Source organism: Perna viridis, chromosome 14 (assembly GCF_037379345.1).
Source record: "Perna viridis isolate PV_CMFRI_1.1 ecotype Kerala chromosome 14, ASM3737934v1, whole genome shotgun sequence".
Classification (NCBI taxonomy): domain Eukaryota; kingdom Metazoa; phylum Mollusca; class Bivalvia; order Mytilida; family Mytilidae; genus Perna; species Perna viridis.
This window is the reverse complement of record NC_142458.1, coordinates 12,025,180-12,042,281: the sequence shown is the minus strand read 5'-3', so window position 1 is coordinate 12,042,281 and position 17,102 is coordinate 12,025,180. Positions and strand designations below refer to the sequence as shown.

Genomic DNA, 17,102 nt, shown 5'->3' with positions numbered 1-17,102 from the left:
TTGCTAAAAATAGAACATAGGGCTCAGACAGTAGTTTTTCACATATATCTCCTAAACTGTTAGGTTTATCCAAATTCTTTCAATAGCTGAAATGATCCATATTATTAGGACTACAAAAGTCTTGTAAGAGTTATTACCCTTGAAAGAGAAAAAAATGACTTTTTTTTTTTAATAGTTTTCAGGCAATATCTTGAAAACTATGATAGATTAAAAGAAACTTTCAATTGTTGAAAAGATCTTTTGATAGTCCTACCAAAGACTTCTTTAGTCAAAATTGTTGGACAACTTCTTGTTTATTGCCTTTCAAAATTCTATTCAGGCTTCTGGGAGCCTCTTGTTCTGAGGTACCTCACTTAGCAATCCTCCTTTGCTAGATGTCTGGATCTGCCCCTGTGGAATCAAGTTCAGTTTATATACAGTAAAGGCCCCCCCCCCCGTTATGAAATTTGTGATACAGTGTTACTTAAGTGAATTACAATACACAAGCATTTATGCCACTGTTAACCATGAAATTTTGTATATTATTTTTGTTTGGTTTTTTTTTTCAATTCAAATACCATCAATATGTTCTAAGAACATTATAATATATATAATAAGTCAACTTGAGGAACAATCCCAAATTTACAATTTTGCCAAGATTGATTGCAGAAATCATGAGAAAACTATGGGAAAATCACATTGTATACAGTAGATTCTGCAGGTAGAAATAAGAAAATACTCTTCATGCTATAGACTATTTTTTATATATTATCACCTTAAGTTAGATATAATTGCAGACTCTGCAGATATGGGACCAAAAAGAGGTCATAAAGTCCCTTCTCCTGTATCCCTTTTATTCAGTTTATTGAACCTTTCTTTGCAGACCACTGCTCTACCAAACCTAATTGTCAGAATGGTGGTTTTGTCAACTTCAGATGTGAATGTGTGTGTCCCAATTCCCTGTCTGGTCCCCTGTGTGAAACACCTGTCAGTAAAGGTAAGTTAGATCCTTTTTTTGGTAGAGAAAGTATTAAAAAGCAGTAAGAATATCTAGAAATTAAAATTGGTTAAACACTATTGAAAACAAAAAAGTTTTTGTTACCCTCCTTTTTTTTTATCCCCCCTTTAAATTGTTTTCTACAGGCCTTTGACTGGTTCTCTTTATGTAATAAACATGGTTTCCTTTTTTTAGTACTGTAAATTTATGAATACTTTAGGAATCTCCTTTTAAAGGTCTGTAAATTTATAAATGCTTCAGGAGTCTCCTTTTGAAGTACTGTAAATTTTACCATGGGCTGCTCATTAATGTCACATTATTATCATACTGAGAGGTAAAATATAGACATAAACATGATGAATTACATGCCTGTTAGGGCCGAAGGATTTTGATTTTCGTGAAATATTACAGAAATTGGTGATAGTTACACTTAGTCATTTTACTCAGAAATAGGGCTATATGGTTTGTATGGCTATCTCCTCTTGTAGTTTTTGAACAATATCTAAAATATTTTTTGCAGGATGTTTCTACACATAATGATGGTGTGCAATGTCATAGGATCTTGATTTTCATGAAATATTAAGGAACTGGGTGATGGTTGGACTTTGGACCATGAGTATCACAAGTCTTGGAAGGATTTCTGAATCTGCAAACCATGCCTTCATACAAAAATAAACATGTTTTTATTTTGCAGATTTAGTGAGCGGGGACATCATTAGTGATTTACAGACACATTTGTTTTACTAAAAATCACTACTAACGAATGACGCAGGGGCTCCTGTGATAATTAAACAGGGCTTCTAGTTTCATATTTATAATGTATGCTACTCATGTGGGAATCAAAATTCAACATCATTTGTCACATCCCAAAACTGTTTAAGGATGTCATGTTAAAATAGTAAATGATGAGATAGCAACTACATCAAATTAATAGTGTGTGCACTTTTTTTGTGTGACAGGAAACTGTGGCGGTATTATTAACATCGGCCTCGGAGAAACAAAATACATAGAATCACCAAACTTTAGCTCAGGTGGAAACTACCCTTATGGTCTGAATTGTACCTGGCTGATTAAGGTATACCATAATTATCAAGCTTTAGGCAGGGTCTGTTTCAAGGTATAATGTATTTACCAGGCTTTAGGCAGGGTGTGTCGTCAAGGCATAATGTACTTACCAAGGTTCAGACACAGTCTGTTGTCAAGGTATAATGTACTTACCAAGCTTTAGGCAAGGTCTATTGTCAAAGTATAAAGTACTTATCAAGCTTCAGGTAGGGTCTGCCCCCTATATATAATGTGCTTATCAAGATTCAGGCAGGGTCTGTTGTCAAGGCATAATGTATTTAACAAGGTTCAGACAGGGTCTGTTGTCAAGGTATAATGTACTACCCTGGTAATCTAGCTTCAGACATGGTCTGTTGTCTGGACTATAACTGGCTGATTAAGGTGCATTCTGTTTGAGTATAATTTCCCACCACTGTCCCTGGTTCGAGGAATGTTGAGAACTCATAAACATGTTCAACAGTGCCACATACTTGGTGTGCCTGACCAAAAAGCAGGGACCTGTAAGTCCAGTTATTTTCTATGTTCATTGTAATTCATTGTAATGTTGTTTTTTTTCAGTTTGTACCTATAAAGAAAAACAATTCTAAATGTTATGAAAAAAATGCAATGTATGATTACAATTTTAATTCACATCTTGTATTCTTTGAAATTTTGTCCATGCTACTTATTAATTTTGACAAGAATCAAAAACCTGCAGAGCTATGTGCACTTTGATTTTCTATAGATTAGTTTGATTTTGAGGCCTTTTACAGTTTACTTTATGGTGTGTGTTTTGCCCATTATTGTAATTAATTTATTTTGAGGCCTTTTACAGTTTACTTTATGGTGTGGGTTTTGCCCATCATTGTAATTTAATTTATTTTGAGGCTTTTTACAGTTTACTTTATGGTGTGGGTTTTGCCCATCATTGTAATTTAATTTATTTTGAGGCCTTTTACAGTTTACTTTATGGTGTGGGTTTTGCCCATCATTGTAATTTAATTTATTTTAATTTTTCAATTAATCAATCTTTGAGCCAGCACAATAAAAACGTGTCTCAGTGTGTTTGACTAATACAAAACATGTTCTTCTGATTGGTTCATTGATCTCATCCTGAAATCAATGTCCTTGCTCATTTACCCTACCGTTGCACCTGGTCCATGCTCCCAGTTTTTAGTGGAGTCCGAGTTGCTCATTTACTTTTGTTACTTTGTATGTATGATTTTAGTTTGTTTGTTGTGTATGTTTGTTTTCAATGTCTGGTCTTTGTCCCTGTATTACATTCTTTTGATTACCGCTATAACCTTTGTTTCCTTGATTACTCTTTGATTACCGCTATAACCTTGGTTCCCTTGATTACTCTATGCTTACCACTATAACCTTGGTTCCCTTGATTACTCCTTGATTACCACTATAACCTTGGTTCCTTTGATTACTCCTTGATTACCACTATAACCTTGGTTCCCTTGATTACTCCTTGATTACCACTATAACCTTGCTTCCCTTGATTACTCTCTCCTCCCATACTGGATGTTAAATCATAATCAATCAATAAATAAAACTTTTGTAGGGAGTACCAGGTAATCGCATAAGAGCATCAGTACAGTCAATGGATGTTACCTCAAGCAATGTTTGTAACCATTGGATTGAGTACAGGTATAATTTGCTTGGACAGAGGGGACCAAGGTAAGTATTAGTATATACTGTTAGTGATCTTATTTTCATGAGAGATTTCTTATATTTTTATAAGTGGGAGGTGTATATTTATCATGCTGTCTGTTCGTAAGTCTGCCATCCATTCTGCAACTCTTCTGAAACATTTAAACGTAATTTTATTAAACTTGTACATGTAATTTTTCAGAAGATTCCTTTGTTCATCTTATCAATTATGATTATTTTTTAGGGGTTTTCTAATGCAAAACTTGGAATTTGTTGATTATTGACCAAGGAGGGAATTCTCTTTCAATCCATCTATAAAAATGTTGATAGTGCCATTGTGCATCTCCTATTTTGAATTCTATTAGAATGACTTTTTAGGTTTCCTATATGGTTTAAAGGGAGGTATCTCCTAGGGACTTTTGCTCAAAGTTTTCTCTAAATCGGCAGGCAAAAAAAAAAAAAACAATTATACCCAAAAAAAAAACAAGAGCAATCGAGATATTTTGTAGAAAAACTTTTGCAGAAGCACTACATGTACATGTATGTTAATATTGACATTCAACTATATATGGAAACTAACGTTTTTTTTAGCATTTCATTGTAAGTTTTTGTAAGAATCAGGCAAAATGGGAAAAAAAACCACTGATCTGACAATATAATTTCACTCAAGGATGATTTCTTTTTGAAAAGACCATTATTTGATCCCTGCATTGCTGCATTTTGTTAAGAATGATAGAGATATGAAGTTTTAGAGGGAGTTATCTGCCCTTGAAATCATTCAAATGTTCATTTTCAGTGCATTTCAATGAAATTATTACTCAGTTAAGCAAAATGATATGGAAAATTTTTTCCTAGATTCCTATGGTGCTGATTACTTTTTCAGAATATTGGTTTTTTATACCATGTTTCACCTACTGCCTGATTCTTACAGGTCGAGACTTACAGAGGACAAATTTAAGCTTAGTTGATATTTAATTTCAGGATCTGTGGCACCAATAATGTGGCTGATTCTGAGATCTGGGACACAACTAAAGATGAACTTCAACATGTCATGATAATTAAGTTTAACAGTGAAAGTAACATTGGTGCTCAAGGAAGAGGGTTCCAAATCAAGCTTAATAATATAGGAACAGGTATTTAATGAGTTATTTTGGCCTCATTTGTGAAAGGAATATGTTTATGAAGGATTCACAAAGGTTTGATTTTTTATTTTTGTAAGTACTCTCATTGAAATACAAAATTTAAGATGCATATATTATTTTTGATAAATTTTGGCTACAAGAAGCACTCATCTTAAATGTGTTACACTGCATCTCCTGGGTTGTGTTCATATGTGGAAAATGGATATGGTGAATATGTAAATGAGATAACAACCTCACTGTTGTCATATGGTATTTTGACCCCCCTTCCCAAAAAATTGACCCCGGGGTTAAAATATCATATATTTTAATCCTGGAATAAATATATCGTATGAAATATTGATCCCCGGTGTTATTTTAACATAACACCTCTTACGATATTTTAACCCTCCTAGAGAGGGTTTAAATATCATAAAAGAGGGTTATTAATTGCAACAAGGGATAAATTATAACAGGGGGTTTATTTTTCGCAGCAGGGGAGTTAAATTATTGTTGCAGGGGGTTAAAATATCATAGCAGGGGGGTTAAAATGTATTTTAACCCTAGGGTCAATATTTCGCTGGGGTCAAAATAGTATGACACCGGGATGAAAAATATCAGCTCTAGGCCACTCGTGCGTCTTCAGTAAATGATAAGGAAACCGTAGCTAACTCACACCAAAAGGCAGGCTGCAGCTGGCCCAAAACAATATTAAATACAGGTACAGTTGCCCCCATATACTCAGGATCATCTAATTAAACTGAAAGGGAAAGTAAAACAATACAAACAGAGCCTGCATACCTATATTAACCCTCCCTCTTTTGGTCAATCTCCCTCTTCCACAAATTTTTCCCCAAAAATCTCTCTTAGCAGAAATATTGCACAAATTATGTTCTAAATGGCTTATTGGATTGATATAAATACAATGTTTATGTAACATAATAGTCATTGAGAAACAATTAACAAGTAATAAATTCTTTTGTTGTATTAATTATTTAAATTATGATTACAAACCCTTCGTAGATTAATGAGATTATCATAGATTTTATATCATTGTCCTATCTTTGCACTTGTATTTTTGACAAAATTATTCTTTTTTCTGCGAAAAAGATTGTCACGCTTAGTCTTTTTCTTAGAAAAGCTGCAAAGAGGAAGATACAGGCGTAAGCATAAAATTTCTGACTTGGGATTGGTGCAAAAAATGTGATGGGGCTTAAGTAATTTGGTGTGATCACAACTCTTCCCCTTTTAAATCTAGCCACTTTAGAAGAAAAAAATAACACAATTAAACACAGTTAATCAATCTAAGTCCCTTGTTAAAACAGAAATAAAGAAACTGATTATATGGTGCACATATGCTCAAACATCAAATTAGAACTGATTTTGTTCAGCACTCATTAATATTCATTGATCGTTACAGTGTATCATTCTGCACCATGAAAACTGATTTATTCAACGTATCATAGTTTTTCTTTCCTCTTTTGTCTACCCTGGACTTGACTTTTTATGAGCAACTCAGCGGGTGTTTCTAGAAAAGCAGAGGATGCTTACCCTACTGGTGCACTTGGTCCATACTCCCAGTTTTTAGCAGAGTTTGAGTTGCACTTTTACTTTTGTTACTTTGTACATATTTTTTTATATATTTTATGTTCTTTGTTGTGTTTGTCTGTTTTCTATGTCTGGCCTTTGTCCATGGAATACATTCTTTTGATTTCCGCTAGATTTTGGTTCCCTTGATTATTCTTGCTCAAATGGTGTCATTTTGTAGCGCTTTCCTCATGTCATTTCATTGCATTGTCATGAAGAAAGTGTGACAAGGATCACCATTATTGGAAGGTAGTACATGGCTTGTCACCCACATCACAACATAGATTATTTTTAATTAATACATGGCATGCCTTTATTAACTTGGTCAGGACACCAAAATGTTATTGGAAATTAGAAAAGGAAATGTCTTAACTTTCTGACCAAAAGTTATCAAATCCAATATCAGTGGAAGTCAGTCTCATATGACTGTCAGCTATTGCTTTAAAAATGAATTTCATATTATTGTTTTATTCTTTAAAAAAAATAGCAATATTTTCTGTTATTTGTAGGATGTGACAACCATAGATGTATGTATGGTAAATGTACATCACCAGAGGGAACTAACACCTATACTTGTATATGTGATTCTGGCATGTCTGGTCCATACTGTGACCAATTTTCTCGTGAGTAGTTGGATTTACAGTTAATCTATTTCAGAACTTTTGCACTTCTTAAAAATGTTCAAAACTTACAGACTTTCTAATTCTAATTAGGTTGCATGACATTCATTCTTTGCATCTGTTATTAATCTTGGAATTGAATTATTATCAGGATTATTTAGTTTTCTAGCTTATGCAACTCATAAACATTTACCCTGCTTCTTACATTTGTTAGTCTAATTGGTTTTAGGTCAAATCAGTGCATTGTTTTTGTCCTAAATAACTAACAGTCTTTTTTTTCCAGCTTATGCTGTCATTACTGCTGGATTTGAGTTTGGAGAAAAAAACATCTTTGGTCAAGTCTCCACTGATCAATTTGATTGGTCTATCAGAAGTGTAAGTACTACTCAAGCTCCCTATACACACCAAATATGTGCATACGAGAATCATATAAACTTTTGTAAAGTGCAAGATATGATTATATTATGAATCAAGTGTGATATGATTAACATATGTTTCAGTTTACTTAATATGAGGCAGTTTTAACCTGCAAAAGGACAAAGTTTTAAGCTTAAGATATCTAATTTTGATGAGGTCATAGATCCTGGTAGACTTGGGGCAACATATCTGTTAAAAAAGTAATTAGGACCATGCCACTTAAAGTTGTGGTTGCCCAGTAGTGATCATTCTATCCATCTGCGTCCCTCTGTCAGACATTGCGTTCGGGCTGTAATTTTTTTGTCTTTCAATGTAGGCTTTTGATATTATGCTTGTGGGTAGATCCCCTCCAAGTGATGTGTTGCATACCATGGATATTGGCCTATGACTTTGACCTCAAGGTCAAATTCTTGTTTTTCACTGATAAACTTGTGTCTGGGCTGTAAATTTTTTGTCTTTTGATGTGGACTATTGATATTTGGCATGTGTGTTATGAATTGTGGCCTTTGACCTTGAACTTTGCTCTTAAGGTCAAATTCTTATTTTTCACTGACAAATTTGTGGCCAGGTTGTAACCTTTGTCTTTTGATGTGGGATTTTGATATTTGGAATGTGGGTGGTCATGTAAAGATGATGTAATGTGTACCGTAGATAGTGGTCTATGACCATGAACTTTGACCCCAAGGTCAATTTCCTGTTGTTTTTTTTTCAGTGACCAACTTGTATCCCTGCTGTAATTTTTTTGTCTTTCGATGTGGGCTTTTGATATTTAGCATGTGGGTTGATCACTTAAATCAAATTCATATATATGGCTTAGTTGCCATGGCAGGGCCCACATAGATGGATTCCATGTAGTTATACATGTTACACTTACTACATATAGTAAAAATTTTAGCTGTAAAAAAAAATAAAAGGATTGAACTTAAAGTAATAATTAATTAAGTGCAGTATAAACACTTCTTAGTGAAGAAGATACAAAACTAGCCAACTCTATATTCAGTTTGTTATTCTCAGTCTGAAATATTCAGCCAACTCTATATTCAGTTTGTTATTCTCAGTCTGAAATATTCAGCCAACTCTGTATTCAGTTTGTTATTCTCAGTCTGAAATATTCAGTGATTTTGGTTGCAATAAATCAAGAAATCTGGAAGAGTTCTTTAGGATGTAACTTCCTGTTAGACTGAAATCAGGCTCTCGATCAGTACTTCTAATGTTATATATCTTAAATTTGTATTATTTCCATTATGATGACCTGGCTCTCTATAATTATCACATGATTATCACATGGAAATCACGTTTTTCACAAACATGTGATAATCATATTTTAGCAAACCAATATTTACATATGAGAATCATATGATAATCATTTGACTGTTATATCACATAAATTAAATAACATATAATTATCATATAAATCAAGTAACATATGATTATCATATTAAAGTGACATATTATCATATAGATCAAGTAACATACAATTATCATATAGATCAAGTAACATACAATTATCATATAAATCAAACAGCGTATGATTATCATATAAATAAAGCAGCATATGATTATCATATAAATAAAGTGACATATGATTATCATATGTGACTGTTTTGTGTGTGTAACCATACCTGCCAACTGCATGACCTATGTTTTGATTGGTTGTCATGCCCACCAGAATGACCTTTCACCCACAATCAGCAATGACCTATTGTGGGTTACAGTTATCCTTCAGTATCTCAAGGGAGGAGGGATTCTTACATCTATTTGTGTCTAGTTTCTGGCTTAAATTTAATTACTTTCTAAAAATCTCTTTGTTGTTGGTGTTGAGGGCATAGATATGTCAGTTGCAGCTCCAGAAATTAAAAAAAAGGCAAAGAGGTGGCAATGATTGTTTTTTATATAATCGACCAGAATTTCTAGCATATGCACCCCTCTTGGAACAGGTCTGTATGTTGTTTCACACAACCTTGGTGGCCTTGGGATATGCATGGTGCTTGACTGTGTGAGGTTGTATATTCAATCCACAGCCAAGTTGCACCAAATACTTTGAAATTGATTGTCATTAGTCAGACATTACTGGTATAAATGGGAATAGACTAACAACTCATTGGCTCAGTGTCAAGCAGAATAGTGTGTCCAAATGGGGTGACATGCCTACCTGCCGACTTTTGCTTCTGTGATCTAGCACAATAAAGATGCTGCCCAGTATGTTAAATAAGTGTGAAAGTACTTTACTTTGTGGATACCAATTTTGTGGATTAGGGAGGAAGCTCAGGTTCTTGGATTCATTATTTCTTGGTTTCATGAGGTTTTCAGTATTCACATCAAAGGAAATTTACTTTTCATTGGGAACCTAATTTGTTGGTTTGGCATACACACAAAAACCACAAAAATTGGTACCCTAAGAACAATAGTACTTCCACAGCAGGACAAAACACGGTCTGTTAAATTGGTCAATTCCCTTCCCAGTTGAATTGAAATGCAATAAATATCTGCCTTGAACATTAAACCATAATCATTCATGTTTTCAGGGTAGTACAAGTTCTAGTGACACTGGACCAAATAGAGCCAAGGAGGGTTTCCAGTACACTTACATTGAGACTTCCTCTCCTAGAAAGGAGGGAGACAGGGCTACAATGGAAACAAGTGGTATTTTCTCTGGTACGTTATACATGTAGCTGTGTGTTCTTAGACTCTGTATAATGCACAAATAAGATACCTAATTAGCCAACTTCATAGAAAATATTTAAAGGGGCTCAATAAGGGAGAATCCAAACTTAAAGCTGCATTAGCTGTCAAATTTGTTCAGTTCTGATTCTACTGAATTTTGCTGATTCAATGAAATAAGTTTGTAATAATGCAGTTGAAGCAATAAATGTCAATACTACCTACAGAATATTGTGAGAACAATGTTTGTTTAATCAAAGAAGATTGATAGCTCTGATCCAATTACTTTTCGCCATTACTTCCAAAGATTGCCGACAGGACATTCACCTGGGTTAAAAGTACTTTCACCTTGGTGAAAAGAAATAACAATAACTGATACGCATGTAAGCATGTGTCTTTTTTACATTTCATTCACCTATTTCTTGATTAGTTTTCAAATAATGACAAAAACCAGTACTGGCCATATTTGTGCCACATAATATCACAGTAAGTAAATTTCAAAAGGATCCTTGTGCTGTATTTGAACTTTTTTCTTTTACGGCTTGAGTCCGTCAGTCTTCCTTGTAGTTGATTAATCACTTTCGCTTTGCAATCAGATTTTTTTTAAAGAATTGACCCTTACAGCACATGCAAGGATTTAGGTCACCAGAAGTTACATGCATACAAATTTATCTAGGTCAACATTTTTGTCTTGGAAGACAAATAATGACATCTATTCCATAAATACTATAATGCACATTATATGTGGAATCTTATTTATCAAATGAAATTACACAGGAAAAATATAATTTAGTAGAAATAATTCAAAGTTAAAGCATATTTCAACAGAAACCAAAAAATTACGAAAATGACATTTTATTTCTTCGCTTTTTTGTTTAAAGCTTTTGGTGAAAAAAAGTTTTAAAAGAATGTATCACATGAAAATAAATATTAGATACGTGGTAAATAAAGGTTAATTAACTGTATTGAGGTAGGTTTGCCAATTTGGGGGTTAATTGAATATAGAGCTAACTTTCCTGCTCGGTACCTCGGGCAAAATAAAATTACTAAATCCGAATATATATTGTAGAAGCTAATTGATCATTGAAATCAGTATTCTATATTTGGAATGTCAATTTTCAATTTATAGCTACCCTTAAGCTTACAGCAATTTGAAAATTTCGTCAATTTTTGTTTCTGTTGAAATATACCTTAATTTTGAATCATTTCTGTAAAATTGTACTTTTCCTGTATAACTTCATTTGACATCCACAAATAAAATACATTAAATAGGTGTTTATATATGTATTGTCTTGCAAGACAAAAAATCCACCTAGATAAATTTGTATGCATGTGACTTATGGTGACCTTAATCCGCACATGTGCTGTAAATGTCGCTTCTTTAATAACAAATCTGATCCTTTTGAAATTTATGTATTGTGATATAATGTGGCTCAAATACGGTCATTATTTATTTGAAAACTAATCAAGAAATAAATGAAATGAAATAAAAACAAGACATATGCGTATCTGTTGTTATTTTTTTATAAAATATTTTTAACCCAGGTGAATGTCCTGTCAGCAATTTTTGGAAGTAATGGCGAAAAATAAGAAGATCAGAGCTATTGATCTTCTCTGATTACAAAAACCTTGTTTTTACAATGTTCTGTAGGTATTATCGACATTTATTGCTTGAATTGCATAACTACAAACTTATTTCATTGAATCAGCAAAATTCAGTGAAATCAAAATTGAACGAATTTGGCAGCTAATGCAGCTTTAAGAATCGAATGATCCATCTAATGCAACCCTGAATAATCCAATAACCTGTATTAACCAAACCCAGGATAAGTCAACAACTTGTGTTAACCAAATCCTTGATGATCCATCAACATGTCTAAACCATACCCTGAAAAATCCAATTTCCTGTATAAACCAACCCTAAACAATCTGACAGATTGTCTATGTCAGCTTAAAGTGTTGTGAACCAGAGTAAACCATACACCTGTCTAAACCAAACACATGTCCTAACCATACACCTGTCTAAACCAAACACCCGTCTGAACCATACACATGTCTAAACCAAACCAGAAGAGATTTGGTTTTTACAGCTTTCTTCTGTACTTAAAACATGTCAAATGATAATAATTAATACTTCCAAATAAAATAATCAGAATTAGAAGTAGTAGCCTGCCCGCCCACCCAAGACTGGCTGTTTTTTTTTTTTTTTTTTGGCAGGACTGGCTAGAATTTGGGTGAGTTTCCTACCCTGAAATAATCTTATTATTTAATACCCCACTGAAATAAATGGTTGGTCTATAGGAATAATCTTGCCTTTATGTGTGCCTGAGTTTTGTGTCAAATAACTTTATCCAGTGGATAAGTACTGATTTATTCCAAATTTGATATGACTAGATTATGTAGGTGATTTTGTTTGCAGTTGATTTGGACTTTCTCCTTTTTTTCTCTCTCTATATATATAACAAGTGCACATGTGCAATAAAATCTTTTTGTCTCATTATAGAGAGAACATTGGTGGTTTCATACTTGCCTTGTGTGTGGGCAGTTATGGATTTGAGAACATTGATGGTTTAATACTAGCCTTGAGTGTGGGAAGTCATGGGTTTTCACTCACATTTTTCTCAGCAACTATTCATTACGGCAGTTTGATATTTTGAAACATTTTTTCTGTAGATATGATATATGATGGGATCCATTTTCAGAAAAATTTCCTCATTTTTACTGAGGGCTCTGTTATTTTTTATCGTGATTGAAAGCTGGGGTATCACCATAGTGAGTCATCACTCACTGAGTTTCTGTTTGTCAAAGATCTGAGTCCTGAAATGCATGGATTTCCTTCCTTAGAATGATAAACCATGATCAACCTATCAATCCTATTACAGATATAGAACGGTGTATGCGATTCTGGTATCATATGCATGGCAGCCATATTGGTACATTGAGCGTTTATACAGAGGGAACCGGTGTTTCAAGAGCAATCCAATTTAACCTAAAGGGAGATCAGGGTAATAGTTGGAATAATGCATTCTTTAATATTCCAAGTATGCCAAATCTGAAGGTAAGAAACATTTGTTTATAAGCAGAATTTTTCTGGAGCTCATTGTGTAAATTGGAATAACAAATTAAGTAGTACTCCACATAAGAATCATGCAAAATGTGATTCATGGTTGGAATGCTTACATAGAAAACAGAAAGTACAATGTTGTTTTTCATATAACCCGTGTTCATAGGAGATAAAAAAATCTATAGATTGCACTGTATATTTCAAAATTAAGGGAGATAACTCTGTAACTGACACTAAAATACAATAGAATCTATTGGATTTTCAATGTTGATTATCTACTGAGAGCAGGCAGATATGAATGAATAATTACACATTTCACAATATAGACCCATAAAACAATTGATTACAAAAACAAAAATATGTAGCCTTTTTTTGGGGTGTATCACTTTTTTTCAGATTTTGCATGATTCTTACAGAGACTGCTACTTAAAGACTAAAACTTCGTTGAACTGATTAATATGATATGTAAAACATTCAATTGATGCTATATCATGGTGTACATGAAAGTACGAGGACTCAATTAATTTCGTAGTGCATTTCAACAGACCCATCTTGACATATAAAAGAAATTCCACTGCTTCAAACTCATTAACTCTTCACCAATATGGAAACATGTATAAAAGCAGATTTCTATAAGAGTGCCAGAAAAATTCACCATCATTTTTTTATTTTTAGCAACTTTGCTTTGGAGACCCTGTAGACATGAAAGTGACCACTGCCAAATGTCCTAAACTTTGACCTATTTTCATAGGACCAAATCACACCTTCCACATAAAATTACAAAATGGAAAAAAAATCGCTTTTAAATTTGATCCTTGCCTTACATTTCTGCAGTAAATACTAAGCAATAAAGTTTGTCAGCAAAGAAAAAAAATCAGGAAGGAACACACTAAAAAAAAAGGAACTATATTCGTATACAACAAAAAGTCAAGGGAATTAATTGTGTTCTCATACCTGAAAGCATATTCAAGGGAACCAAGATTCTAGTGGAAATAAAAAAAAAAAATGTAATCCGGGGGCAAAGACCAGACAGCAAATGGACACACACAACAAAGTACATAAATGATCAGAATAATAGGTACATGGCAACAAATTAAATTAACAAAAAACTGGGAGCAGCGAGCAGGTTCACTGGTGGGTAAGCATGATTTGTGATATGAAAAATGAAAAAAAAATATGCAGATGCTGAAGTGATGTTGCCACACATGAAAGGAAAGTTGACAATACGGAATGAAAAGTCATAGCATGTGTTGTATATTTTGGTCAATATAGTTTTCCTTTACCATCAATCTCAAAGTATAGGTCAAGATAAGAGGCTGACTTCACATTATCTGTAGTATTCTTTATCTCAAATTATATGGGTCGATGCAACATAAAAAATCCCAGAACTAGCATTGTTTAATGATAATAGGTCATCTCTATAGCGGAAACTGAGGTAAAAGGATCTGGCTAAATGATGTTCCCTTCCTTTGGATTAGATCAGCTTTTATATATTTATATGTGTGTGCATAATAAATAAAATTTGAAATTCTAATTTCAGGTTACCATTGAGGCCACAAGGGGCAGTGGATATAAGGGGGACATTGCAATTGATGATGTTAAATTTATCCCTGGAAGCTGTGGTAGGTTCAAATATAATTCTGATCTGTCATGGGTTAAGGTTCAGTCATTATCTGTCAAGCCAATCTGTAAAAACTTGATCACTTCCTAATTCTAGCCCACCTGGCGTTAAAGGCCATGTTAACTTTTGTCATTGCTTGGCATCTGTCATTGTCTTTTGTCCGTTTTTAACTTGTCTTTAAAACTATTCTTCTCTAAAACTACTCAGTGGATTATTACCAAACTTGGTCACCAGTATCCTTAGGAAATCTTCTGTAAGTGTCAGTCTCTGTAAGAATCAGGCGGTGGGTGAAACATGGTATGAAAACCCACCATTTTGATAGTGTAATTTGACAATTTGCACCATCAGTATCTTGGAAATATATTTTCCATATCATGCTGGTGCATTGAATTATAATTCTATTGAAGTGCACTGAAAAGGAATGCTTCATGCGCAGATAAATCTGTAAAAACCTCTTTTTTTAACATTCTATTGAAAAATATCTGTGGAAAGCCAGTGATGCAGAGATCATATAATGGTCTGTTCAAATAGAGGAAGTATGCTTGAGTGATATTATATTGTCAGATCAGTGGAGATTTATCATGCATGTTTCTGATTTTCCCCATTTTGCCTGATTCTTACAGGGACTGACGTATAAACATTATATTGATTTATATAGATCAATGTAAAACATGTCAGTCCTTGCTATATTTTAGACCACAGGGTTCAAGTTATTATTGCTACATATCTCCAAAACTAAATATAAGAGATATTGGATAATAAATGTGACTTTACTTCTTTATACTTCTATATAAGTTTACATTGGGTCAAAATTATTGGGTGATGTCTTGTTAGATATTGGCCTTGAAAGGTGAAAAATAACATTTTTTGCAGTTTTCAGCCAATCTTGAAAACTATAATAGATAGAAAAAAACTTTCTATTGATGAAATGATCCTTATGATAAGACCAACTCACAGCTTTGGTTCAAAGTAATCAAACGACTTCTTGTTAGAGTTATGATCTTTGAAAAGCAAAAAGTTTTTTGTTTTTTTGATTTTCGACCAATAACTTGAAAACTGCAGTAATATATATATATATATGATAAATAAAAAAAACTTCCAATTGTTGATATGACACTTTTAATGAGTCCTACTACAGGCCTGATTGGGTCAAAATTGTTTGATGACTCCTTGTTAGAGTTATTGCCCTTGAAAGGCAAAAATTGAGTATTTTTTTTACAATTTTATCTGCCAATATCTTGAAAACTAGGATAAAAATTTCACTAATGAAATGATTCTTATAACAAGGTCTTCTACAGGCTTCATTAGATCAAAGTTGTTGACCCATTTTTAGAATTATTGCCCTTGAAAGGCAAAAAAGGATATTTTTGTAGTTTAAAGCCTGCATATCTTAAAAATTATAATAGATTAAAAAAAGCTTTCAATTGATGAAATGATCGTTATGATAAGACCTTCTAATGGTTTCTTTGGCTTTAAGTAATCGGGCAACTCTATATAAGAGTTATTGTTCTTGAAAAGCAAAAAAATGAACATTGTAAGTGATTCAGGCTCCTGGGAATCTCTTGTAACAGTACATGACCAATGATACATGTAGGTCCATATATATTACCCAGAGGTTAGTTTTGTTTTATTTTCTATTTTACACAAATTTAATACTAAATGGTGTTGATTAAGAAATAAAGTTAAAGAACTTCTTTTTTTACATTTGCTTTTTTTTATTGATGTTAAAAATGTGAATTTAAGTACCATTTTGTGTAAGTATTAGGCAGTGAGTGGCACATCATAATTCTCAATTTGTTCTTTTTTGCCTCTAATATATTTAATACATCTAGAACACAGCTGAAAGGCTATATGAATTTACTCTGAAGCATCTGTGACATAGATATTTTTTGACTGCTCACATGCATGGAAAAAATGCATAACAAACGTTCCTGCTACTTTTTCCATAGTGCATTTCAACTAAATTGACCTATCAATACTTATAAAGGCAAATTTTACAAACACTGTGATGGATTATTTCTGGAAGTTCTCAGGTACAAATATTTAATGCAATAAGATCTCTGCATTTTTTTCCTTTATGTGCCTTATTCAGAGTATTGTACAGTATTGTTGCTTTAGGTTACAGACCACCAATTCAACCAGTGAGCATTTGGCACGTACGCAAAAATAGTCCTACGCAGAAATTACCCCTGTTCCTCATAGTGCTGTGAAAAAAGTTTTCATCGTATTTAAAAAATTTAAACAGTTTCTGAAAGGAAAAAACATTTCTGTACATTTTATAGGTACACTTTGCTTCTTGTGATGTGAAGCCTAATCTCCATAATGATTTTTAAAT

The 17,102-nt window shown here is 33.2% G+C and overlaps 1 protein-coding gene across 1 annotated transcript in view; it reads left to right on the top strand.

Moving 5' to 3' along the window:
* LOC148598212 (MAM and LDL-receptor class A domain-containing protein 1-like) overlaps positions 1–17,102 on the top strand; it is a 65,311-nt gene that overhangs the window by 17,031 nt on the left and 31,178 nt on the right. Inside the window, exons 11-19 of the mRNA XM_088561920.1 lie at positions 863–976; positions 1,936–2,051; positions 3,591–3,706; positions 4,661–4,812; positions 6,894–7,007; positions 7,288–7,379; positions 9,947–10,076; positions 12,965–13,140; positions 14,687–14,768. Coding sequence (XP_088418046.1) covers positions 863–976; positions 1,936–2,051; positions 3,591–3,706; positions 4,661–4,812; positions 6,894–7,007; positions 7,288–7,379; positions 9,947–10,076; positions 12,965–13,140; positions 14,687–14,768 — 1,092 coding nt within the window. The remainder of the gene's footprint in view (positions 1–862; positions 977–1,935; positions 2,052–3,590; positions 3,707–4,660; positions 4,813–6,893; positions 7,008–7,287; positions 7,380–9,946; positions 10,077–12,964; positions 13,141–14,686; positions 14,769–17,102) is intronic.